Below are 27,999 nucleotides of genomic sequence, written 5' to 3'. Positions count from 1 at the left end.
TGACTTATCAATAAAATTATGTGACACAGCCAGTTCTCTTATGATGTTTATTTATGAATGGTTCAACATGATTAACACATCAGGAAAACTAAGCATAATAAGAATTTCTCTTCTACACATACACAATTTCATTACAAGAAATAGTAGGTGAATGCAGAAAACTGCACCCAGTTGAAGTGAGCTATGTAGGAATACACAAACTACACCTCAAACATCTTCCAGCTACCTCTGTTCACCTCATGTGTTATGACACCAATCCCCATATGGTATTACAACTTTCCATCCTATTTCAGATAACCTTCCTTCCACCACTTTATAATAACTCACAAGCTACAATCTTTCCAATGTCCATTTTCACAGGTAAACTCCAAGGCTTCTTCCAGGTTAAGAGCCATATTTATTATGGTTTTTATATACTTCTTAACCATATAAGATATGTAAGATGTGCTATCATTTTTATTACGTACAGCCATGAAGATTACTGGCACTGGTAGGACCCACAAGATTATTTAGTCTACTGCATCATGTGTTGCAATGGCAATCACAAGTAACCTCCGAGCTCTGGCTCTCAGAGGTGAAGAACACACATTTAAAGCACCACATGGCCCCACATCTAAGCAGGAGCTCAATCCCAGGCCCCAGCATAGACTCAGTGGTACTGTTAGCTGTATGAAGTGAGACCACAAGGAGTCCCACTTTCCTCCTGTTTACTCATGTTTGATTTGAAACTTACATATACCCCACTACAACCCACAGCTGTACTCCAGCTATGCTTTTGCCTGGACTCTGCTGCCCAGGCTAGACCTCCGGACACTGACTCACCTAGTTGGTTTTTCAATCTAATTTGAGGCAAAATTCTGGACTCTGACCTGAATTGCATGCCCTAGTGATGTTTTTCAAAAAAAATCACTTACATGCCAGCATAATCTAGATATTTTGAGTATGGATAGAATTGGAAATCTTTAGTCCCTGTAGGCTCAAAATCCCTCACCTTCCATGATCTGCTTTGTTCTGCTACTGTTCAGGAGCCAGAAATGACCTTAATCCTAAGCCTAAAGGCCCACAGAGCCAAGACTCATACCACTGGAGGATTCATCAAGGCTGCGCTATTCCTATGCTTCAACATCATAATCGTCATTACACAATAAAGTGACCCACACCACAACCCATCATTTAGTACACCATCCTCCACTGAGGTGTACCATTTTAGATCAATATTATCATTAGCCTGTAAGCCTCAGCAAGAGTAGATCATTTGGTATTCCATTTCCAAAAATGTATTTTCTCACCCAAGAGAGAGGACCAAGTCTGCCTCCTGGGAAGGTCAGACAAGGTCAAACTAGCACAGTGGCTGCAGAGGTGGTCTGGGAAGGGAAGTTGCCTCAAGATGAGGAAAAGCATTTGAGACTTACCCACAGGCCTGGTCATTGCAGGAATTGGCAAGAAAACAGGAAGGAATCATCAAATGTGGGGTGAGTCTGGGAATAGGTATGATACATGTCTGTTGCCAAGCATGAACTTAGGCAAAAAAGACACTCACCTGCTTACAGTTTCCTTTGTGTATGTCAGTCTCTAAGGAAAACAAAGATACAAAAATGACCATGTGAATTAATGACAGTTAATAAGCAGTAAACAAAATGTATCGCATCTAGAACACTAATGCCATAACACAGAATCTATGTTATTATCTCTATGGCTAGAGAAATAGTTAAAGCAAGGTACTAATGATGCCAAGTTTGTTTTGTGACTGCAAGAATGTCCTGACACTCAAGTCTCTGTGTATGTGCACAAAAGTCCCTGTGCTGTCTTAATGGGCACAGATTAACAGACTTCACCTGCTAATCATTCCAAAAAGATCTACAGGTAAGAGATTGGTAGAGTTTTACATTAACCTTCCATGGACTTAGAACCAAACTGTTTTGTGATCTTATACATTTATAGAAACTCTCATCACAGACCAATATAATCATGTGGATAAAATAACTATGAAATCTGATTCTCTAGAATTCAGACAAAAAGATAAATTGTCTGATAAACAGTTGGATTATTCCTCTGGGGCATTCCAAAGCAAATTGTCTCCAAGTTTCCTCTAAATTAGTGGTTTTATTTTGAAACCAATACGATAAAAAGAACACTAATTTGGAATCAGAAGAATTTCATTTTCTCTTTCTTAGCTATGGAGGTAAATTCCGAAATCTCTCTGGTGCTGGGCCTCAATTTCCTTATCTGTAAAATGGAGACACTATTACTCTAAATAATTCCCAAAATATTTATAAATAACTCAGGCTCTTACTATACAGACTCTCCTAGAATGATCTCAGCCACTCTTTTTTGCTTCTTTTTTAATTTCAACCATACAGCAGCTTCAACTATGATTTTATTTCCTTTAATTAATCTCTCTCAAGATACATATAAAAATATAGCAAAATCATCATTTTATCAGGTTATACTATTAGCTTTAAAATTTTATAGGCCAGCATGGTGGTTATTTGTACAATTGCTGGCATTCTGAGTTCTGATAAAGGGTGTCAACCACATAAATTCACCACCTATGTGTAAACAATTGTTGTTATATTTAAAATCAAGCTAAAAAAACCCCAGAATGTATATATATATAAAACTGAATCACTTTGTTATACAGCAGAAATCAACACAACGCTGTAAATCAACTATATTTCAATTTAAGAAAAAAAAAAAGGTAAAATCAAGCTTCCTTCAGATTTTGAACAGCCAGTGATTGCTTAAGTAATGTTCTCAGCCACTCTTATGATTTCAATTACTACCTCAAGGCTGGTGATCCCTAGAGCTCTATTTATAACCCAGACCACTCTTCTTGGCTTCATGCCTAAATATCAAGCAATTCACATTTCACAAATGGCTCAAAACAACACATTAAAAAGCAAACTCACTCTCCCTGTCAGCATCTACAAGCTGCTTCTCTGCCTGAGTTCTCAGTTTTAGTCATCCAAGCTAGAAGCTGGGAGGCTTCCTGGGCCATTCTTTCATCCTATCCCACTCCCATCCAATCCATCACAGAGTCCTACTAATCTTTTTCCTACTTACATCCCCTATGCTCCCTTTCTCTATCTCATGGTCTAGTTAGGAATCTCATCCCCTCGGCCCTGGAATTGTGACTGATCTCTGCTCATCTTGTCCCCTCTAATCTATCACATGGCGTATAGAAACCATAATCATTTTACAATTCAAAACTGTCCAATCAGCCCCCATGACTTACCTACTTACAACCCTTCAATGGTTTCCTATCAGCTATAAACTTGTTAAGTTATCCACCCCTCCAGTCTGGTCCCCTGTCAATTCTACTCTTCCGATATATTGGCCCACATATACATATACAACTAATAATAATAAAATGTAAGAAGTACAACATTAAAGAATGAATAAAGAATTATGGAGTTCAAAGGATTATGGGAGCTAAATCTGCTAGGCTGGGGGTTGATTCCTCACAAAGGAGGTTACATCTGAGCTGAGGACATGTAGGACTTGAACAAAAGGAAGAAGGATATAAAGGGCCTATCACACAGCATGAGCAATCTACCACATATATCTAAACAGTTTCATTCTCTTGTCATGAATACATGCATGCAACATGAAAAGGGGAAGGTGGGCAGATAATTTGTCTATATGCATGCTTATTTATCCTTTGCTAAGAGTAAACTAAATCTAAAACAAGGAAAACAAGTAAGAAATTCATTAATTAGAATCACATTTATACTTTACTAAACATTTATCCAATGACCTATATCCTCTATCTTAATTAGAGTCGTTTGCACCACTCTGAATTGATAAGATGAAAAACCCTGGCAAGAATGTTTGACTCTCACAGATTTATACTCTTAGCCTAAATCTTTGCTGAGTATTATTTCCAAATATTTACACTTATAAACAAGCGTGAGGCTCTTGCTGGGTTAACAATGCTTATTATAATGGCCAGAGCTAGGGATACCAAGACTAAGCCATCCTGTGGTAGGTCACTTGAACAACCTAATTCAACAAAAAAGAGTAATGCAGGGATTTGGCATTTGCTCTTTCTTCCTTTAGGCCTGAGCTATGTGTACGCGCTCCTACAACAGTCCAGTAATTTCTTCCCTTGTTACTACATTTACCTTCATAATTAAGCTTCTATGTTCCACAGACTGACTAAAATGTGTGCCCATTTCAAATATAGTTGTGATTCCATCCTCACACAAATTCATCCAGTAATGATATTCTTCACGCCCAGGAAGTCGATCCCAAAAAGTCCTGAAAGCTTCCCAGACAGCTTCCTGGCATACTGAAAAACAAACAGAGAGGTATTTTTACAGAAAGCACTTCGGGGTTCTCACAATAATAGGGGAAAATATGTGTGTGTGTGTGTGTGTGTGTGTGTGTGTGTGTGTGTGTGTGTGTGTAAGGGTGGCAGTATACGTAACTCTGGATTTTCTGCTCAATTTTTCTGTAGACCTAAAACTTCTCCAAAAAATAAAATCTATTAATTTTTAAAAAGATGTGAGAACTAAAAAGAAAAGAAAATGATATTCAGAAGAAACATACTGCTGTATTAAAATGAAAGCTAATTTAATGTATCTGCTAAGTTATTTCAAAGCATCAACTCTGAAAGGACACTAAACAGGCTGTCTGCACATTTTATACAGCACTAAGTGTATTGCTATCCTGTAACCATTTCAGTGTCCTGATGCAGGGCACTGCGCACAACAGATGGGATGAGAGAGAAGAGGAGGAGGGTGGTAAGGGAGAAAGATGGATTTAAATGGACAGAGATCAAGGAAATTATTTTTCATCTCAAGAGGACTGAATGCTAATCCACCAGCATATCGAGATAGAGGCCCTGAACTCACTGAGTCAGAAGGATCTCAATTCTAGCGCTAGCCTCATTGTGTATTAGCTTGATAACTGAGAGTAACTGACCTAGCCAGTCAACATTTCAATGTACTCATCTCATTTTTTTAATGAGATGAATAATAACTGCTTTACTTAATTTATCTGTGAGAGTATTTTATAAACTACATAGTGCTACATGAATATTAAATGTTACTATCATATTGGATTCTGGTTGTCCAACAGTTATTTGATGGAAGAAGAATCTCAGACTAAAAAAAGCTCTTAGGCTTTAACAGAGATTAAAATATATGAATATTGAAAGTTTCTCTATCAACTGATTTTTCAGGGTTAAATTGAATGAACCTTTGGTTGCAAACTTAGTTTCTTTTTCAGTGAGCTAACTACATTCTTAATCCTGTTCTTTAGAACTTTTGACCCTACAGCATACAGAAGACTCCAACAGAGACTGACTGAGGCAGAGGTGACCACTTGTAGATTCAAGTTCTTCCTTTCTTCCTCTTTAAACTTCCAAATGACAGCTTAGTACACACCAGAAGACAATGCAAAGATGAAAGTCTGGGTTGGTAAAAACAAACAAAAAGCGAATGTTTACAAGATCTGGTTATGAGATGAGATGATTCAAAGAAAGTATTAAAAGTACTGTAAGACCAAATAACTATATATCTATGAGAAAAAATAAATCTCAATAATGTCTTCACAATATACATAAAATAATTTGAAATATGAAAGCTAATACTTTGAAGGTCCTAAAAGAAAACACAGAAGAATATATACATGAGCTGAAGATAAGCAAAGATTTCATAGACAGGACTCAGAAAGCAACAACTATAAAAGAAAAAACAAAAAACCGATATTAGAATTCATCAAAACTAAAAACTTCTGCTCATCAAAGATGCTATTAATAAAAATGAATAGGTAAGCCATACCTCTGGCAGAAAATATTCAAAATACATATATCTGTAAAGAACTAGTATTTAGGATATTTAAAGGATTTCTACAACTCCCTAACAAAAAGGCAAACAATCCAATTTTTAAAATATGGAAGAGACTGAAGCAGACACTTTACAAAGGACGAGATACAAAGAGTCAATGAGTATGTGAAAAAGTGCTCTGTCATTCATTCTTCAGAGAAATGGAAATTGAACCACCCACACATGAACCAGAGAGGCTAAAATTTTTTACATTGACAATATCAAATTTTGGAGAGAATGTGGAACAAACACAACCCTCATTTTTGGCAAGAATGAAAAATAGTACAACCACTTTGGAAAAAGTACTGGTAGTTTCTTATATAACTAAATATACACCAAACCTATGACCCAGTAACCCCCCTCCTAGGTATTCCTTCAAGCAAGACGTAAGCACATATCCACAGAAAGACTTATGTTCAATGCTAGAGCAGCTTTATTCATAATAACTTAAAAAAGAAAACAACTCAGGTATCCATCAACAGGAAAATAAACAAACATATGGTCACATAATGGAATCAAAAGGAACAAATTACTAATTCATACAAAAACATGAATGAATCTCAAAAGGCTGAGTCAAAGAAGCCTTACACAAAAGAGTTCATACTATTCTACTTATATAAAGTCCTAGATAGGTGAAACTAAGCTATGGTTTAAAAAAATTAGAAGAGTGGTCACCTGGTAGTTGGGGTTGAGAAGGGAGGACTGTCTTGGAAGGGGAATAAGGGAACTTTCTGTGGTGGCACTATCCCCAAATTTAAGAGAGGTTTGGATTACATCAATGTGTGCATTAGTCAAAACTCACCAAATGATATTCTTAAGATTTATGCATTTCACTCTATGTAAATTCCACCTTCAGAAAAGTAAACAAATATTAAGCTCTAGTTAATGATATTCATGCTGAAGTTCTACAGGGAAATGAAATGATATCTTTAATTTATGAAATACATCTAAGAAATAGGATGGTTGGATAGATAGATATGTGATAAAGCAAATATAAAATGTTAACTGTAGAGCTAGGTGATAAGACTATGGTGTTCACTAAACTATTCTTTCAACTACTTTATATGTTTAAAATATTTTCATAAAATCTTAGAAAAACATTATTGTGTGAGGAAAAATGCAGCTGGAGCATCCAGAAGTGTAGAAATCATACCAGGTTTCATAGCAGGCCTTCCCTTGGCATCTCTCATGAATTCACAGAAGAATAGCATAAGCTGCCTCCTACAAATTATGCTTTGGGGGATGTCATTTCCTGAAAAAATCTCCTAAGAAATCCACTTAAAAACTTACAGAATAAACAAGTTTAGCAAGGTGTCAGGATACAAGGTCAACACATATAAATCAGTTGTATGTCTATACACTAGCAATGAACAAACAAAAAATGAACCTAAGAAAACAGTTCCATTTACAAAAGCATCAAAAATAATAAAATACTTAGGAATAAATTTAACAAACAAAGTACAAAACTTACACTCTGAAAACCAAGAAACACTGTTGAAAAAAATTAAAGACGACATAAATAAATGGAAAAACTTTCCATGTTCATGAATTGGAAGATTTAATTGTTAAACCCCCAACCCCTGCAGATACCAAAACCCTCAGATACTCAATTCCCTTATATAAAATGGTGTAGTATTTGCATGTAACCTATGCACACACCCCCGTATATGTTAGATCACCTCTAGATTACTTATAATACCTAATGCAATGTAAATGCTATGTAAATAGTTGCCAGCACACGGCAAAATCAAGTTCTGCTTTTTGGAACTTTCTGGAATTTTTTTTCAAGTGTTTTTTTGTTTTTTGTTTGTTTTTAAACTTTTTATTTTATATTGGAGTATAATTGAGTAACAATGTTGTGTTGGCTTCAGGTGTAAAGCAAAGTGATTCTGTTATACATATAAATGTATCTATTCTTTTTCAAATTCTTTTCCCATTTAGGTTGTTATATAATATTGAGCACAGTCCCCTGTGTTATACAGTGGGTCTTTGTTGGTTATCCATTTTAAATATAGCAGTGTGTACATGGCAATCCTAAATCCACAGTTGGTTGAATCTGTGGTTGCAGAACCCACAGATACAGAGGGCCAACTGTATCTTCAAAATGATCTGCAGGCTCAATGCAATCCTATCAGAACCCTGGTTTCTTTACAGAAATTAACAAGCTAATTCTAAAATTCATATGAAATTGCAAGGGACCCAGAAGAGTATAAACAGTTTTGCAAAAGAATAACAAATAGATAAAATGGACTTCATCAAAATCAAAACCTTTTGTGCATGGTGAAAAATAGACCTTTTGTCTTTTGTGAAAGACACCATCAAGAAAATGAAAATACTTTCAAATCATTTGTCTGATAAGGGTCTTGTATCGAGAGTGTATAAAGAATGCTTACAACTCAATGAAAAACAAGATAAATAACCCAAATTTTTAAAAGGCAAAGGATTTAAAGACATTCTTTGAAAGAAGATATTCAAATCCAAGAAGCATATAAAAGGATGCTCAACATTATTAGTCATTAAACAAATGCAAATCAAAACCACAAGATGCCACTTCACACCCATTAGGATGGTTGTAATTTTTTTTTTTTTAAGGAAATTATAGTGCTGGCAAAGATGTGTAGAAATCAGAACCTTCATACACTGCTGGTAGGCACAGTACATCTATTTTGGAAAACAATCTGGAAATTCCTCATGTGGTTAAACATATGACTCAGAAATTCTACTCTTAGATATACACCCAAGAGAAATGAAAACAACCCAAATACCCATCAGCTGACAAATGGATAAACCAAAAGTGGTGTATCCATACAATAGAATGTTATTATTTGGCCATAAAAAATAAACTACTCATACATGCTACAACATGGATGAACCTTGAAAACATTATGCTAAGTAAAAGAAGCCAGTCACAAAAGACCATATATTATATTATCTCATTTATATGACAAATCCAGAATAAGCAATTCTATAGAGACAGAAAGTAGATTAGTGGTTACTTAGTCCTGGGGGGAGGGGAAGGGGAGACAGAGTGGTAAGAAAGTGATATCTAAAGGGTGAGGGTTTTTTTGAGGTGATGAAATCTTCTTAAACTGAGTGTGATGATAGTTACTCGTTTCTGTGAATATACTGGAAAACCATTGAATTCTATACATTAAATGAATTAATTGGTATGTTAATTATATCTCAGTAAAACTATAAAAAATGCAATTCCCTCCAGAAAGGTAATACAGTTGACCTTTGAATAATGTGGGTGTTAGGGGCACAGACCCTCTGCAGTCAATTCACATATAACTTTACAGTTAGCCCTCCTTATCCACAGTTGCACATCCACATATTTAACCAACCCTGGATCATATAACACTGCAATATGTATTTACTGAAAAAAAATGTGAGTAGAAGGGGACCCTCACATTTCAAACCCATTTTGTTCAAGGATCAACTGCACACCCTTAATGTATCCAATGGTTTTCCAATTGGGAATAAAAGAATTCAAAACACTTACATTCTGATACAGGAGGAGAATTGGGGGGTAGTCTGGAGTATTCATGCAGCTCAGAGAGGGGAAACCTAGATAGGACAGTACAGGCTCTACAGACAAGAGCAAAACCAGCACTATTTCAAGGAAAGAGGTACTAAGGTGGGCAAAACTCCACCACAGACAAATGCCACATACTTCACTATTTGGCCTATTTGTTCAGAGGTCCTTGTCAAATGATTTTCATGTAGCCTTTAGTTACCACTGGAGATAACTTTCTATTTTTGAGAAGATAACTAATCTACAAAAGCCTCTCTCTGGCAGAGAAACTTGTCCTGGAAACGGGTGGAGGAAGGGTAAATGTAATGACAATATTCTGAAGAAGGAAATGCCGGCATTTAATCTGTCTTTAATCCTGTTACTAGGACTCAGGCTGTGCATCTTATCTAGTACACAGAAATCTAGAATGGAGCAAAGTCTTTTTTTTAGGGTAATATAATTTCCTTTCAGAATCGTGGAGCCCAAAGCATGAGAACAGTTAATTTGGTGCAGTAAGGCAAGAAAAAGAAATAAAAGGCATACAAATTGGAAGATAAGAAGTAAAACTATATCTTTATTTGCAGATGAAATAATCACCCATGTAGAAAACCTTAAGGAGTATATTAAGAACCTACTAGAACAAATAAGTGATTTTAACAAAGTTACAGAATAAAAGATCAATACACATAAATCAGTTGTATGTCTATATGCTAGCAAGGAACAATCAGAGACCAAATTTTTTTAAAATAGTGTTAACAATAGCATGAAAAAAGTGAAATAAATCTGACAAAAAGATGTGTAAGATCTATACACTGAAAATTACAAAACACTGTTGAGAGAAACTGACAGAGATCTAAATAAATGGAGGGATATATCCACAGATCAGAAGAGTCAATATTGTTAAGATTATAATTATTCACAAATTGATCAATAAATTCAACACAATCCCAATCAAAATCCCAGTAGCCTCTTGTATACAAATTGGCAAGATGATTATAATATTTATATGGAAGACAAAGGACTTAGCATAACCAAACAAATTTAAAAAAGAACAAAGTTGAAGGACTTGCACTATCTTATTCAAAGACTTATTATAGAGCTTACAGTAATCAAGACAGTTAGGTATTGGCATAAAAACAGACAAAGAGATCTGTGTAAAAGAATGAAAAGTGAAGTAATAGACCCATCATATACAGAAGACTGACTTTCAACAAAGGTTCAGTGGCAAGGAAAGATAATCTTTTTAATAAATGATGCTGGAACAACTGGCTATGCAAAAGCAAAAATATTTAACTTTGATCCATATACATCAAATACAAAAATTAATTCAAAGTAGATCATAGACCTGAATGTAAAACCTAAAAATTATAAAATTTCTATCAGAAAAAACAGGAGAAAGTCTTTGTGATTCTGAGCTGAGCAAATTTAGATGTAACACCAAAAGCAAGCATGATGCAAAAAAACCCTGATAAACCGGACTTTATCAAAATTTAAAACTTCTGTTCCTCAAAAGACATTGTTAAGAAAACAAAAAGACAAACCAAACATCGGAAGAAAATTTATGCAAAACATATATCTGACAAAGAACTGGTATTTGGAACACATAAAGAACTCTTACAACTCAATAATAGAACAAAAAATCCAATTTTTTTTTAAAGGAGCAAAATATTCGAATAGACTCTTCACCAAAACAGATATACAAATGGCAAATGAGCACATGAAAAAGTGCACAACATCATTAGCCATCAAGAAAATGCAAGTTAAAACCACAATAGATGTTACTTCATATCTGCTAGAATGGTTACAGTTTAAAAAGACTGACTATACCAAGCATTGCACAGATGTGGAAAAATTGGAATCCCAATATACAGCTGTTGGTACAACTACACTGGAAAACAGTTTGGGCAGTTTCTTAAAAAGTTAAACATAGAGCTATCATGTGACCCACCCACTACACTCCTATTAACCAACAGATATAAAAAGCATATGTTCACACAAAAAACTGTACAAAAATGTTCATGACAGCTTTCTTCGTAATCCCCAATAACTGAAAACCACCCAAATATCCCAAGATGCAGTATATCCATAAAATGGAATAATACCCAACAGTAAATGGTAACAAACTACTGATACACAAAAAAATCATGGATGAGTCTCAAAACAAACTGAGTAAAAGAAGCTAGACAAAAAAAAAAAAAAGAGTACACAGTATGAAGACAATGAAAATGTGTAGAAAATGCAAACGATACATAGTAGAAAAAGTGTAGAAAATGCAAATGATACATAGTAATAGAAAGCAGATTAGTTGTTGCCTCAGCACTGAGGTCAAGGGAGGTGCTGAGGGAGGAAGGGATTATAAAGGCATATGAGAAAATGTTTGGAGGTAATTGACAAATTCATTATCTTGATTGTAGTGATAACTTCAAGGATAAATACATGTGTCAAAACAAATCAAATTCTATGTTTTAAATATGTGCAGTTTATAATCCACCAATGTATACCCTAATAAAGCCATATATTTTTTTAACATCTTTATTGGAGTATAACTGCTTTACAATGGTGTGTTAGTTTCTGCTGTATAACAAAGTGCATCAGCTATACATATACATATATCCCCATATCTCCTCCCTCTTGTGTCTCCCTCTCACCCTCCCTATCCCACTCCTCTAGGTGGTCACAGAGTACCAAGTTGATCTCCCTGTGCTATGCAGCTGCTTCCCACTAGCTATCTATTTTACTTTTGGTAGTGTATGTATGTCAATGCCACTCTCTCACTTCATCCCAGCTTACTGTTCCCCCTCCCTGCGTCCTCAAATCCATTCTCTACATCTGTGTCTTTATTCCTGTCCTGACTCTAGGTTCTTCAGAACCATTTTTTTTTTTTTAGATTCCATATATACATGCTAGCACACGGTATTCGTTTTTCTCTTTCTGACTTACTTCACTCTGTATGAAAGACTCTAGGTCCATCCACCTCACTACAAATAACTCAATTTTGATTCTTTATATGGCTGAGTAATATCCCATTGTATATACGTGCCACATCTTCTTTATCCATTCATCTGTCGATGGACACTTAGGTTGCTTCCATGTCCTGGCTATTGTAAATACAGCTGCAATGAACACTGTGGTACATGACTCTTTTTGAATTATGGCTTTCTCAGCGTAAATGCTCAGTGGTGGGATTGCTGGGTCGTATGGTAGTTCTATTTTTAGATTTTTAAGGAACCTCCATACTATTCTCCATAGTGGTTGTACCAATCTACATTCCCACCAACAATGCAAGAGGGTTCCCTTTTCTCCACACCCTCTCCAGCATTTATTGTTTGTAGATTTTTTGATGATGGCCATTCTGACTGGTGTGAGGTGATACCTCATTGTAGTTTTGATTTGCATTTCTCTAATAATTAGTGATGTTGAGCATTCTTTCATGTGTTTGTTGGCAATCCGTGTATCTTCTTTGGAGAAATGTCTATTTAGATCTTCTGCCTATTTTTGGATTGGGTTTTTTTTTGTTATTGAGCTGCATGAGCTGCTTGTAAATTCTGGAGATTAATCCTTTGTCAGTTGCTTCATTTGCAAATATTTTCTCCCATTCTGAGGGCTGTCTTTTCGTCTTGTTTATGGTTTCCTTTTAAAGCTATATTTTAAAAGGTCCAACTACTAATACAATTTTTAAAAGGGGGATACTATTACTTCCTACTCCAAGCACCCTAAATATCTCTTTAATTTCACAAATGATTAGGTTAAATTCAGTTGCTTCTTGCTTAAATGGAGATATTTTTCAAATGTGTTATACCAACTAGCAACTGATACCAAATTATCTATGAAGGAAAATCTGGGCAAACCATTACACTAAATTAGCTTGGTGGAAAGACCAAAGATTTCTGGTTGGACAGTGAGTGGATCTTTTCCTCCAATCTCCAAACAATTGGTTTTAAGGGCATAATCCAATTATCTCCTCCAAATCTCTTCAAAATCAAGACCTATGTTGAAATATTCATTTTTCCTAAATTTCAAAACAAATAAAATATTTACTCTTTATCATGACAGTAACAGCTATATCAACATTGTTATAATCTTGATGTGCAGTGTCAATCATTTTAGCTTTGAGGTCCCTTTCCAATGATCTCATCACAGAATCTGTATTTTAAAGTCAATTATTCAAGGAATGCTTTATTTTTCTTTTGGTTGGCTTCTTTTTCAATAGCATCTCTTGAATGTATAAACACAAGGGCAAAGAAATTAAAAGGTATAATCATATTCCTTAAATGATTGATTATTTCCTCTTCACTATTTAACCAGAAGCTATCTAGGTATTCTCGTATTCTTACCTATTTTAAAGTAATATTACATAAAAATCCAGGTAGTAGAAATCATATTTTGATAAATTAAACACTCATTCTCATTCATCTTCAGTTCCTTTTTCTCTTCCCACTCTCTTTGGAATTTCCCACTTCTGGTATATGCCCTACTCACAAAAGGCCAGGTCAATGGATTTCCATTTAAAAAGTGAAAGAAAAGTTTATTGCTTAGTAAGTTTGATAGTCCAAAATACAGCTAAGAGATATAAATACACTCTGAAAAAAAAAGTTCTAACATACTGTGCCACTTTAAGAAACTAAAAAATCAAACATATAAATATATGTAATATCTGATATTAAATTTTTTATTTTAAAAGCATTTGCTTTGATAAGGAAGGAGGGCAGAAAGGACACGATAGAGGAAAATAAAGAAGAAGACAAAGTAGCAGCTCAGACTGAAGGTTTATATAGCCCAGTCCCTGGAAAATAGTAAATGATCAATAAACATTTGTTGAATACATGCATGAATGAACAAGCCTGATTTCACTAACATTTCATTATCTATATCCACTTTAATTTACTAGCATCGCATCCATATTATGGCTTTTTATTGGCTCTTGAGCAGCAAAAAGCAAAGTTTGGGAATCCTTCAAATATCTAAGGGACATATTATGGTCAATTAAGCAATTCTAGTTAGTAAATATGAGGAACAGAGAATGAATTAATATAATAAAAGGGTATGAGATCAAGGATAACACTGTTTAATTGAAAATAAAATAATTATGTAACAACCTAAATGGGAAAAGAATTTGAAAAAAGAATAGGTACATGTATATGTATAACTGAATCACTCTGCTGTACACCTGAAACTAACACAACATTATTAATCAACTATGCTTCAATATAAAATAAAAAGTCTTCCAAAAAACAAAAGTGCAGGACCAGATGGATTCACAGGCGAATTCTATCAAACATTTAGAGAAGAGCTGACACCTGTCCTTCTGAAACTGCTCCAAAAAATTACAGAGGAACACTCCCAAGCTTTCTACGAGGCCACCATCACCCTGATATCAAAACCAGACAAAGATATCACAAAATAAGAAAATTACAGGCCAAAGCGCTGATGAACATGGACACAAAAATCCTCAACAAAATAATAGCAAACTGAACCCAACAACACATTAAAAGGATCATACACCATGATCAAGTGGGATTTATCCCAGGGATGGAAGGATTCTTCAGTATATGCAAATCAAACAATGTGATACACCATATTAACAAACTGAAGAATAAAAACCATATGATCATCTCAATAGATGCATAAAAAGCTTTTCACAAAATTCAACACTGATTTATGATAAAAACTCTCCAGAAAGTGGGCATAGAGGGAAACTACCTCAACGTAATAAAGGCCATATACAACAAACCCACAGCAAACATCATTCTCAACAGTGAAAAACTGAAGCGTTTCCTCTAAGGTCAGGAACAGGACAAGGATGTCCACTCTCACCACTATTATCTAACACAGTTTTGGAAGTCCTAGCCACATCAATCACAGAATAAAAAGAAATAAAAGGAATCCAAACTGGAAAAGAAGTAAAACTGTTGCTGTTTGCAGATGACATGATATTATACATAGAAAATCCTAAAGACACCACCAGGAAACTACTATAGCTAATCAATGAATTTGGTAAAGTTTCAGGTTACAAAATTAATGCACAGAAATCTCTTGCATTCCTTAACACTAACAATGAAATATCAGAAAGAGAAATCAAGGAAATAATCCCATTTACCATCACATCAAAAAGAATAAAATACCTAGGAATAAACCTACCTAAGGAGGCAGAATCACATCAAAAAGAATAAAATACCTAGGAATAAACCTACCTAAGGAGGCAAAAGACCTGTCAGAAAACTATAAGATATTGATGAGGGCTTCCCTGGTGGCACAGTGGTTGAGAGTCGACCTGCTGATGCAGGGGACACGGGTTTGTGCCCCGGTCCGGGAAGATCCCACATGCCGCGGAGCGGCTAGGCCTGTGAGCCATGGCCGCTGAGCCTGCACATCGGAGCCTGTGATCCACAAAGGGAGAGGCCACAACAGTGAGAGGCCCGCGTACCGCAAAAAAAAAAAAAAGATATTGATGAAAAAAATCAAAGATGACACAAACAGATGGAGAGATATAGCATGTTCTTGGATTGGAGGAATCAATATTGTGAAAATGACTGTACTGACCAAAGCAATCTACAGATTCAGTGCAATCCTTATCAAATTACCAATGGCATTTTTCACAGAATTAGAACAAAAAATTTTACAATTTGTATGGAAGCACAAAAGACCCCGAATAGCCAAAGCAATCCTGAAAAAGAAAAATGGAGCTGGAGCAATCAGGCTCCCGGACTTCCGACTATACTACAAAGCTATAGTAATCAAGACAGTATGGTACAGGCACAAAAACAGAAATATAGATCAATGGAATAGGATAGAAAGCCCAGAGATAAGCCCACACACCTATGGTCAACTAATACATGACAAAGGAGGCAAGGATATACAATGGAGGAAAGACAGTCTCTTCAATAATCGGTGCTGGGAAAACTGGACAGCTACATGTAAAAGAATGAAATTAGAACACTCCCTAACACCATACACAAAAATAAACTCAAAATGGATTCAAGACCTAAATGTAAAGCCGGACACTATAAAACTCTTAGAAGAAAACATAGGCAAAACACTCTTTGACATAAATCGCAGCAAGATCTTTTTTGACCCACCTCCTAAAATAATGAAAATAAAAACAGAAATGAACAAAAGGGAACTAATGAAACTTAAAAGCTTTTGCACAGCAAAGGAAGCCATAAACAAGATGAAAAGACAACCCTCAGAATGGGAAAAAATATTTGCAAACAAAGCAATGGACAAGGGATTAATCTCCAAAATATACAAACAGCTCATGAAGCTCAACATCAAAAAAAAAACAACCCAATCAAAAAATGAGCGGAAGACCTAAATAGACATTTCTCCAAAGAAGATATACAGATGGCCAACAAATACATGAAAAGATGCTCAACATCACTAATTATCAGAGAAATGAAAATCAAAACTACAATGAGGCATCACCTCACAGCAGTCAGAATGGCCATCATCAAAAAATCTACAAACAATAAATGCTGGTGAGGGTGTGGAGAAAAGGGAACCCTCTTATACTGTTGGTGGGAATGTAAATTGATACAGCCACTATGGAGAACTATATGGAGGTTCCTTAAAAAACTAAAAATAGAACTACCATATGACCCAGCAACCCCACCTCTGAGCATACACCTGGAGAAAACCATAATTCAAAAAGATACATGTACCACAATGTTCACTGCAGCACTATTTACAATAGCCAGGACATGGAAGCAACCTAAATGTCCATCAACAGAGGAATGTATAAAGAAGATGTGGTAGATATATATACAATGGAATATTACTCAGCCATAAAATGGAATGAAATAGTGCCATTTGCAGAGACGTGGATGGACCTAGAGACTGTCATACAGAGTGAAGTAAGTCAGAAAGAGGAAAACAAATATCGTATAATATTGCTTACATGTGGAATCTAAAAAAATGATACAGATGAACTTATTTACAAAGGAGAAATAGAGACACAGACGTAGAAAACAAATGTATGGTGGACACCAAGGGGAAAGGGGGAGTGGGATGAATTGGGAGATTGGGATTGACACATATACATTACTATGTATAAAAGAGATAACTAATGAGAACCCACTGTATAGCACAGGAAACTCTACTCAATGCTCTGTGGTGACCTAAATAGGAAGGAAATCCAAAAAAGAGGGGATATATGCATACGTATAGCTGATTCCCTTTGCTGTACAAAAAAAACTAACACAACATTGTAAAGCAACTATACTCCAATAAAAATTAATTTTTAAAAATGAAAATAAATAAAAATAAAATAAACTCCTAGTTTTGTTGCTTTAGGGTCCATTGTGAGAACTGCCACCATTTGAGAGGTAAAAAGTTTTGTGTATACCAACTAGAATAGCTTGAATCTGTAGAATGGCTAAACTATAAAATATAGAAATTGATCATATTTCCATGCATATAAAATAACTAATTAGCCAAGTAGGTAAGTATATCTTAGTTAATATCTAGATATTTAGATATATTTAGACAAATTACTGTAATGCAGAAGTAAAAGTTATAATTAATTTATCCAGCAACATAAACTGGTATTTTTGAAGTGCTTCAAAAATTTTAAACCATGTCCTCTCTTAAAATAATGTAAACTTTCCTCTGAAGCTGTATAAATACTATACTCTTAGCAAGTCCTTTTTCCATGGCTAGTAGAAAGACAATATTTGGCTCAGTCTCTATCAAAAGCATCACAAATTTTGAACTATAATGTTCAAATACAATAACTGTTTTAGAACTATGTTTGAATTTTATCATAAAGCCCAAGGGTTTGAATGTTTGCTTACCTCGGACTTTAAAATATTTCACATGGTTTGCCATAGCCTCTGTAACATTTTCATCTGGGCAGGTTTTCACACCATTAGGAAACAGAGTAGATCGCTTTCTTCTGAGCAACCACTGTCTCTCAGTTTCTCTGTGGTCCATAGGTTGTTTCTTTTCGATAGACAGAGAAGAGTCTGTGGATTCTGAGTCAGTCAGGAGAAAAGAAACTGTACTCTTGGGTTCTTGGCTCTCTTCTAAAGATAAGTAGGTTTGTGCTACAGAGTGAAAGCATAAACAAAGCTTCTGATGATGAATGGAGACATAGAATGAAAGGTAACAAATGAAGAAAAACTGACATTTGCACCACATTTGGATTTTGAACTCAATGCTCGAATTATAGACATGTGTGCTTAAGGAGGGGAGAAGTAAAGCATTCAATTTTATCTCCATTTAATTCCTAGTCCTTTATTTCAAGATTGTTAGTTATTGAAATCAAGTATACATCCAATTTCAACACAAGAAATAAGAGGAAGTAAGCTTTGAACCAAGAATTACTAATGAAGAGGAAAACCAATATTATTGGAGAGATTTTCATACAGTTTAAATGAAGCAATATCAAAGACTAGAGTACTATTTGATTCAATTTCTTACAGCAGTCATATCAAATAATGTTATTTTTAGAGAAAATATACTGCAGATCTAAAGATCTAAAGATCTAAAAAATAACGTAGATTTTAAAATACCTGTTAATGATGGAAGGTTTCCTTCTATCAGGACAAATATCAGAATACCCAGAGAAATCTTCCCAAAATGAGGAAACATAATCATTTGAGCCAAAACCAAGAAAGAGGCCAAAATCCTTAATTGAGCACCCAAAGGCCTGAAACTTCCAGTAACAAATTGTTACAGAAAAGGTCTAATATTTAAACAGTTTATGTTCAAAAACTGACAACCATTCCAAAATCATTATAAATTGGCTAAATAAAAATGGTGTCCTTTCAAAGTACCTCTCACTTCTTTTCTGAAATAACCAGCATGCTATGAAAGCAGGAGAGATAAGCTAATTAGGACAGATGGGGAGAGACAATTTCTTTACTCTAATCTAGCAAGCTAAGCTCTTTATTAACACTCTCCTTGCCTTTAATAAGCACTCCACTTAAAAATGTTTCCAAAAAATATAATAATGTTACACATGTAATTCACTGAATTTTACAACTTTTCTCAGTCTATTAGTCAAACCTGATAGACTCACATGTTCTCTGGGTTCTTCTACAACCTATGATTTTTAAGCATAAAATGCCCAGACTGACTATACCTGTCTATGTCCGAAATACAGAGCTACATACAAAATAAAGTTAGTTTTCTTGGTGCCGTTTCTTGTAAATTTCCCTCGATTAAAAAATTTGAAAATCTTTCACTGTAACCACTTACGTCTCCTTCCTTATCTATAAAATAGGATAGGAATAGTAAAGCTAACTCATGATAGAGATATTGTGAGCATTAAACTAGTTAACACACAGAAAATGCTTAGAAAAGTACCTGGCACCTACTAAGCATACAATATAAATGGTAGCTACATAATAATAACTTTGTTGCTTAATTTGCTACTACACATGAGGGCCAGTGTCTTTATCAACATGAGTAATTCTTAACCAAGAAAGGAAACTTTTTTTTATCTTTACCACAATGGGGGACCAGATAAAAATTTTGTATTAGGGCAGTTGTTTTTATCAAATAAATATAGTAGAAAGGAATTAAATTAGTCAAAAACCCTGTGGAAGCTATTATTTACTATCAAATAGCAATGAATTTATATCTTATGTACCTCTGGTGAAGTTCTCTGGAAAAAACAATGTTTTGTAAAGATCTAAAGGACATTTCTCTTCAGAATCCTAAACTAGCCCTGATCCTGATTTCTCCAGTTCCCAAAAGGGACGAACTCAGCTGTAAGAGAACAGACCACCTGGGTGGGTGCAAACCACACCAGCATACGAAAGCCTCATACACATAGAACCAAGTCTTTTAACAGCCCCTGGGCAAAGTTTGCAAATTTCCATAAGGACAAGGTTAGTTACAAGAGACTCTACAGAGGGAAGAAGGGGCCCAGGTTTTCCAAAAAGAGTTTTAAAAAGTTCTGGTCAAGGAGGGCTTCGGGGTATGCATGTCTACTCACAGTTCTCCCAGTCCAGACAGTTCAACAATTAGAGGTCATTTTTACAATAAAAGATATATATATATATATATTGAATACAACTGACATTTCACATTCATTTTAGCTTAGTACTTTTCCAAAGAAATAGTATTATTGAAAGAAAGAAAACACAAGATAATTTCCTATTAAGAAAGGGCTTAAGCTTGGTGTTAAGCTAAAAGTAATTAAAGCATAAATTAATAACTTTATACGGCTAAAAAGTAGGTGACAGTGGAAAGATGATAGAATGTAGATTGGAATCAAATGAAAAAGGGCTCTGTATGATAAGTCTAGACCTATTTTCTCCCTAACACACACACACACAAAAGCTGATTTTAAGCGGTATTAAACTTTTTCTTAAAAAAAAAAAAAGAGCTACCATTTTTTTATCCCAGGAGTTGTGAGAAACAGTATTATCTTCTCTAAGAAGGCTTTCCCTGTCTAGTGACAACCCTCTTACTACCTCTCTACCACCTCTCACTATCTCCTCCCTCTCTCTCTCTCTCTCTCCCTCTCTCTCTCTCTCTCTCTCTCTCTCACACACACACACACACACACACACACACACACACACACACACGAAGGCTGAACACCCTCCTGTGCTCCCAAAAAACTCTATGATTGTTTCTAACAGGCATATTAAAACTGTTCATATGTCCATTTCTCCCATTAGACTATAAATGACTTAGGAATAAGAGCTGTCATTCCGTTTTTTCTACCTTGTACATTGCCTGCTAGTAGTAGATGCTCAACAATGTTCCCTGAACTATCAAAATTACCACGTCTGTTAAAACAGTTAGAAAAATTAATCTAAGCAACAATTATATGACATGCACTGAGTAACATACAATTTAAAATCTATTTCTAAGACTGGCTCACGTTTCTTAACGAAAAAAATTACACCTCAATTTAATGAATTGGAAACATGTTTAATATAAAATGTTGATATTCTCAAAGCATTATTTCCATATGAATTTAGGAAAATGAATTTTAAACAATCTTCAAAACATGGTAAAGGATAGTGGTGTCTTTGAAAAACATACAAACAAAAAAGTTAAGAAGTCACAAGGAGATGTATTAGATACTTGCTTTCCCAAAATTAGATATACAAAATAATTGTCATCTAAAAAATCCCCTCCCCCCACACAGAAATTCGGAATGAAACATGTAATTATAACCATCTTTATAGGAAATCTCCAAAGGACAAATATCTTTAACAATATAAAGATGATGACAAGATTAACAGAAACTTAAGGACACTAAGGCTTAACTGACAACCTCAATTCACAAGATTTTGAAATAAAATGTTCCAACTTTTAGCTTCATCTTAAATTGCCTTTGCGTCACTGCTTTATATACAGTAACAATGTAAATCTAAGAGATGCTTAAAACAGAAGATTAAAAAACATTTTTCTTATCTGAGAAAATACAATATAATCATCCCCTCAAAATATTCCTGATAACATTAGAAAGTTATGAAGTGTTTAATCATATGTAATACCACCATCATCACATTAATTCAGAACTGCTACCTGAACATTTAATAAAAACTTATGCTCCATGGGGATCACAGGTCCTGAAAAATTACAACTGAAAAATACAAAAGCAATGAGAGCAATCTGGCTTTTGCAGATGAATACTGGGTAAACAGCTATAAAATTATGTATTTAGTCCTAACAATTAATATAGAAGACTTTGAGGATATTTTTTTAATTAAAGTTATGAAGTCACTAATTTTATCTTCTATACTTACAGAAACTGTGTACATATATTCTGGGATGTCAAAATAGGACAGAAGTCAATATTTATATAGCTATACCTCAAATAAACTAAGTTGAGCTACATATACAATTTTTAAAAACCTATTTTGGATAGCTAAATTTTTCTTCCAAATTTCACTCTGAATGAATGAACTAAATTCTCAGATCCCCACACATGACATCAAAAGAAATGGAAAACAAACAACAATTAGAATAATGGTTCCACTTAGCAACTGAGAAAAATAAGCCGCGCATTGAAAGAGTGAATTTTTATCACCTTCCTAACATTATGTCTTCTCTCACACTATACAGAAGGGATGCCGTAAATGGCATTTTCTGAAGCCTTGATACTAAATTCTTTAAAAAAAAAATACACAGTATTCATATTGCATGCTTGAGCTGCAAAGAACAGAATTACAATATAATGTGACTTGTCAACGAATTTGACAAGCGCTGGGGCTGGCACCAGGGAGGACCTAACTCCCTTCAACTCCCAGTTATGTGGAAGTACAGATCACATCGTTTTATTATCTATAAAAACATTCCCACATTACATATGCTATTGCATAATCCAAGCATATTTAATCAGAAAAATATCAAATATTTATGAAATTTTAATTTCTATCTAATGACTTTATCTATATCACCCCCATTTCCACTCCATCTATGAGATCCTAACAATTCTAATATTATATCTTATATATTTTAAATAATGTACAGTGACTTATAAAACTACTGCAAGTTATTTGCTTCTCTGTGAGCTGGCTAACACAAATGCTGATAAGCAGCTTTCCGGTAATCGTATAGAACATCTGTGTCATGTTTGTACAGATTAACTAGCTACTGCTGCCCTTCTGTTGCTGTAAATGAAGTTTCAAAATGAGCTCTCGAATATCTTCCCGTTTGGTCTTTATTACATGACGAGGAAACCATTTCTCCAAATGAATTGGAAGTTCAAAGTTAACAATAGGATCCTAATGAGAGAAAAGACAGAGTGCAATCACTTTAGCAGTATAATTCAAATTTGTTTTAAGCTCAGTTTTGTAAGAAATGAGAAATTGCTAACTTTTTTAAATAACAGCTTTACTGAGACGTATTTCACATAACATACAATTTGCCTAAAGTATTCAACTGAATGATTTTCAGTATATTCAGAGTTGTGCAACCATCACCACAATCAATTTTAGAACATTTTCATTAAACTGCTAACTTCTGAACATCAAAATTAAACACCATATGTTCTGCTACAATGCATGTTTAAGTGAATTAGTGCAAAGAGAATTAGTAAACAGAGAATGATTCAGTACAATGCAGAAGTCAGGCTGGTTTGAACACAATCTTTTCCAACATGTTAATATTTTGAAACTATTAAAACGAAGAGGAAGCCTTAGCAGTAAATGAAGAATCTCACATAAAAAATAGAAAATCCTGCAGAAGTACCTTCTTTTAGTCCACGAAATAGCCAATTTAGTGGCTTAAGGAACTGATATATTTTCCATTATGTTAAGCTTAATAAGGAAGTTGCAAGTTGCAACTGCAAAGACAATTCTGCCTGTGTTTAAAAAAATAAATGAGTAACTGCTGAATAAGACTACCCCTAGATCATGTTTATAAATTTGATGAAACTATTAGAAGCCAGATGTAAGAAGGACTTACATCTTAAAGAAGAAATTAAGAGTCCCAGAATATAAAGCTGAAATGAAGGACTAACTGTGATTCTAGGGGCAAATCTCAGTGGAGATTTAACTGTGTAAGTATTTTTATTAGAATTAAAATTGTTTTTCTTATGGCCTAGTTACAAAGTTCCACAGGTTTTGAATGGTCAACCTGAAACCTATTTTCTTCAATCCACACTCTGTTATATTAGTGCACAAATTTGTGAAACACAAGATTTAGTGTTCTGAGGTTTTCCCCCCAGCAATCTTAAGTGGTGCTACCACCTATATTAGAAGTATGTTCTACTGACTGAGGCTACATAATTATATAACAGACTGAATTACATAACAGACTCAGACTATGTTATGTAATAAGGCACTTTGGATATCTAAAAACAAAATCAAATCTGTTTGAAAAGAGTATTAGAAGGCCAGAACTGTCACCCTATAATGAAGTTCCAGTCTAGAATAAAAAAGGAAAAAAAAAACAGCATAACATGTTTAGTGGTTTCCATAATGTGTACCATGTTCTACTGTATATTATCAATCCTCCCCAATTATACCAAAAGTTATAACTGCATACTATAACCCTCATGCTTTGAAAGTACCTTTAAGGATTCTCCAAACAAGCTTCTGGTCAAAAATACCTTTTGCTATACCCATCTTCATAAATAATACTGGTTATGACTGAAGTAATGAGCTAACAGTTCAAAAAGCAGAGTGATCCCTTGCTATTTAAAATTTCTTTTTAACGTTGCTACAGTTCCTATAGAGTCTCTGATGAGCTAGAAAATAATACCCATACTTCTCATTGTACTTATGTAGCTTATGGTTTTCTGAGCTTCTTCAATACACAAGTCTTTTAGTTTTGAAAATTTTTCTTCCAATTTGTGTCTGCCTTATTCTCTCTCTCCACCCCTAATCCTTCTGCAACTCCAATTACATGTAAATCAGACTTTGTAACTGTATCATACTTGTCTCTTATGCTCTGTTCTCTTCTTTACATTCTTCTTCCTCTCTGAGCTACAGTGGGATACTTTCTATTGTCCTTTTTTAAAGTTCCCTTATCTGTCTTCTGCTTTATTCAGTCTGCTATCAAATCCATACAGTAAGTTCTTAATTTCAGATATATCATTATGCATTTTCAGTTCTAGAATGTCCACTTGACTTTTTTTTTAGCAGATTCCATTTTCATCCATTTTGTTTATCTTTGACTATTTTCTCCAACATATTAATCAAATCATTTTAAAGTTCTTATCTTCTAACTCCAATATCTGGGTTATATATGGTTCTATGCCTTTTTTTTTCTTATTTCTTGATTACCTCTAACATTTTCCTGCTTCTTTGCTTGCCCAGTAATTTGTGATTATATGCTGGTAATTGTGAATAAAAAAATGTATTTATGTCTTTACATACCTTAAAGAAGCTTTCCACATATTGCAGTAAATATACTCCACAATCACTGCTATTATCTTGTTTAGGAACTTTAGGGCATAGGTCCACCATGTTTGTTTTGCTGAATTCACGATGAGTTTTTCGTTTAACTTCCCACTCTACCTCTAAATACCTTAAACCATCAAAAAGTAGAGTGACTCGAGTAGAAATTTCTTTACTATTATGCAACACTTTCACAAAAATGGAAAAACATTTGCTGCCAAATATATTGCCTCCAGCCACATTTCAAAAGACTTTAAACCTTAACAGCACAAATTATAATATGAGGCTTCAAAAGTGCTACTTTAAATAAAATCATCTTAGTTTCAAACTAAAAGCCAGACTTTTTTCAACAACTCAACTTTCACAACTCATATACATAAGTTACTTATATTACAAAGTAAACTAAACAAATTATTTTTAAACTTTAGATGCTAGTTTTTTCCAGATCCTGTAGGAAATTTAAAAATTACAAACACACATGCACACACAAAATAAGAATGTGAAAGAGTTCTTATTTTTTTCTAAAGTGTTAACTTTTGACAACCACTAATATTTGCAATGCTCCTTTGTAAAATTATGTCTTTTGCTCAATTGTGAATACAAATTCCAAATTTACTTTTGATATAATCCTTGAGAAATATTTTACACATAATGGGGATATTTGTTATTAATTAGATTTACAGGCCTCATCTCAATAAATAATAAAATATAATTCCTGATATAATCTTTTCAGTAATTCTTAAGGCAACTTAAAAATTATTGAGATTTTAGTAAAATTGTCATTACTTACTCTCGTAAATTCTGAACTGTGTTTTGTATAGAAGCAGCTTTCAAGGAGTCTAGTATGAGAATGCATGGCCTATGAAAATCACAGGAAGAAATCAAGATGTATATATTCATATATGAAGTAAACCTATGTATCTGAAAAGACTATTATTATAGCATGTACATACCTTTTACACATTTTCTTTGGTACTGACATATTCATCTCAGGACTCTGAAATAACATGAATTTTTACAACTTTGCAATTAAAGCTCGTGTGAATAAATTAATATTCAGTTACTCTTTAAAATGTTTCAAACAGGGACTTCCCCGGTGGCACAGTGGCTAAGACTCTGTGTTCCCAATGCAGGGGGCCTGGGTTCGATCCCTGGTCAGGGAACTAGATCCCACATGCATGCCGCAACTAAGAGTTTGCATGCCACAACTAAGGAGCCCGTGTGCCGCAACTAAGGAGCCAGCAAGCCGCAACTAAGGAGCCCTCAAACCACAACTAAGGAGCCCTCAATCCACAACTAAGGAGCCCACCTGCCACAACTAAGGAGCCAACGAGCCACAACTAAGGAGCCCACAAGCCACAACTAAGACCCAGTGCAACCAAATAAATAAATTAAAAAAAAAAAGAAATAGAAAATGTTTCAAATAACTTTAAAATTAAAATTTCAAATAAGAGTTCTTTTCATCATCTAAAGTGAGCCAACTTCATTTTTTTTTAATTTATAGATTTCTTTTCTTATACTGGTGAAACAGTAGTTTATGCACTTTTACATGTGACCTCAAGAAGTTATGGAGCTTTAACATGGCCTAAAAAACAACCTGGAACTTGAATTACTTCTATTCAGAGTTGCCATCTTAAGCAAAGATAAAGAAGTTAACTGAACCTGTCCTTATACACATTCTCTTAACTGAGTATATGATATCAATAGAGACAGACTTCTTCCCTTTGAAGCACAAGAAGCAGATTATTAATGTATACTAAGGGATAAGAGATGGGGTATTTTGTTATTTTTGTTGATTAATTTAAGAATCAATAGATCAAACTTTCTTTAATATGCAGAACTTCTCAGCACCTTTATTATTCTAATATAACAGTGAATCTCTAAGAGAGGAATAGGACACAGGTTTTACCCAACTTAACTGACCTTAGAATCCTTTTTATCATAAACTGCATCTTAGAACAAGTATTCCATGGAACCCAATTTGGGAAACCTGGCTCTAGAGGCAAGAAGGAGCTCCCCTATTCTGCGGCTGTGACATAAGAAAAGGAAACCTCCTTCCTTCTGCCCACCCTGTACCAGTGACAGTAAAGACACAGGCCTATGCCAGGGAGGCTGCTGCTGTCTGTATGTATTAAAAAATAATTAGGTGGCTACCTTAATCAATTAAGATACCAAATCTAGGCCATGAATATCAGTTTAGAGGTCCATTTAAAGAAAAGTTAACCGTAACTATCTTAGCCTCAGGAGTCATATGGATTGACCATGAGTCTACTTTGAATGATTTTTACCAACAATTTACAATAATAGAAAGTGGAATATAAAATATAGGTAGTTAATTACTCTGAGTGCAAAAACTGATGACATAATGAAGAATAAAAGTACATTTTTCCATAGAAATTGAAAAAGTAGTCGACCAAAATGATCAGATAAACTATAAACAAACCTAGGGAGTTAAAGTAAGCTAAACAGATGCAAAAAGAATAATTTCTCTTGTTTTCTTTTCTACCCCAACGAAATACTCCAAAAAATCATAAAACAGCGTAATTTAATTATGGTACACCAATATCCATCATAGCCCACCTAGCTATGCCCTATTTTCCAGATAAAACTGTTATATTCATGAGTTTTCCTTCTTTCACATTTATAAAAACACACTTACTTGAGAATCTTCTATACCCAAGGATAGTGCTGAAGAAGTATGCAGATCATTATCTAGTTAGAAATAACAAAACAGTTATGTGTGTTTATTTTATGTCTAATACAAAGTATTTAGATAAGTTTAAATTGTAATTTGTATGCATAGTAGTAATTAAAAGGAAAAAATACCTGGGAACTATTTTCTTTT

The 27,999-nt window shown here is 34.4% G+C and overlaps 2 protein-coding genes across 5 annotated transcripts in view; both read right to left on the bottom strand.

Annotated features, from left to right (window-relative positions):
- IMPG2 (interphotoreceptor matrix proteoglycan 2) overlaps window positions 1-18,939 on the bottom strand; it is a gene marked incomplete at both ends in the record, with an annotated part of 68,433 nt that extends 49,494 nt beyond the window's left edge. The window contains 4 exons of one of the 2 annotated variants that reach the window (XM_079704636.1): window positions 1,541-1,572; window positions 4,125-4,291; window positions 18,135-18,386; window positions 18,855-18,939. In XM_079704636.1, the coding sequence (XP_079560762.1) occupies window positions 1,541-1,572; window positions 4,125-4,291; window positions 18,135-18,386; window positions 18,855-18,939 (536 nt within the window). Of the gene's footprint in view, window positions 1-1,540; window positions 1,573-4,124; window positions 4,292-18,134; window positions 18,481-18,854 lie in introns of those variants that run through there. The other variant, XM_079704635.1, reaches the window with a different exon arrangement.
- Window positions 18,940-22,898: 3,959 nt separating this feature from the next.
- SENP7 (SUMO specific peptidase 7) overlaps window positions 22,899-27,999 on the bottom strand; it is a gene marked incomplete at both ends in the record, with an annotated part of 159,029 nt that continues 153,928 nt past the window's right edge. For all 3 annotated transcript variants that reach the window (XM_079704829.1, XM_079704830.1, XM_079704831.1), the window contains 5 exons: window positions 22,899-23,036; window positions 25,134-25,284; window positions 25,945-26,013; window positions 26,108-26,151; window positions 27,814-27,866. In XM_079704829.1, the coding sequence (XP_079560955.1) occupies window positions 22,899-23,036; window positions 25,134-25,284; window positions 25,945-26,013; window positions 26,108-26,151; window positions 27,814-27,866 (455 nt within the window). The remainder of the gene's footprint in view (window positions 23,037-25,133; window positions 25,285-25,944; window positions 26,014-26,107; window positions 26,152-27,813; window positions 27,867-27,999) is intronic.

The sequence above is a fragment of the Hyperoodon ampullatus genome (assembly GCF_949752795.1).
Source record: "Hyperoodon ampullatus genome assembly, chromosome: 5".
NCBI lineage: Eukaryota > Metazoa > Chordata > Mammalia > Artiodactyla > Ziphiidae > Hyperoodon > Hyperoodon ampullatus.
Note: the sequence above shows the minus strand (reverse complement) of the source record. Positions and strands in the feature narration are given on the sequence as shown.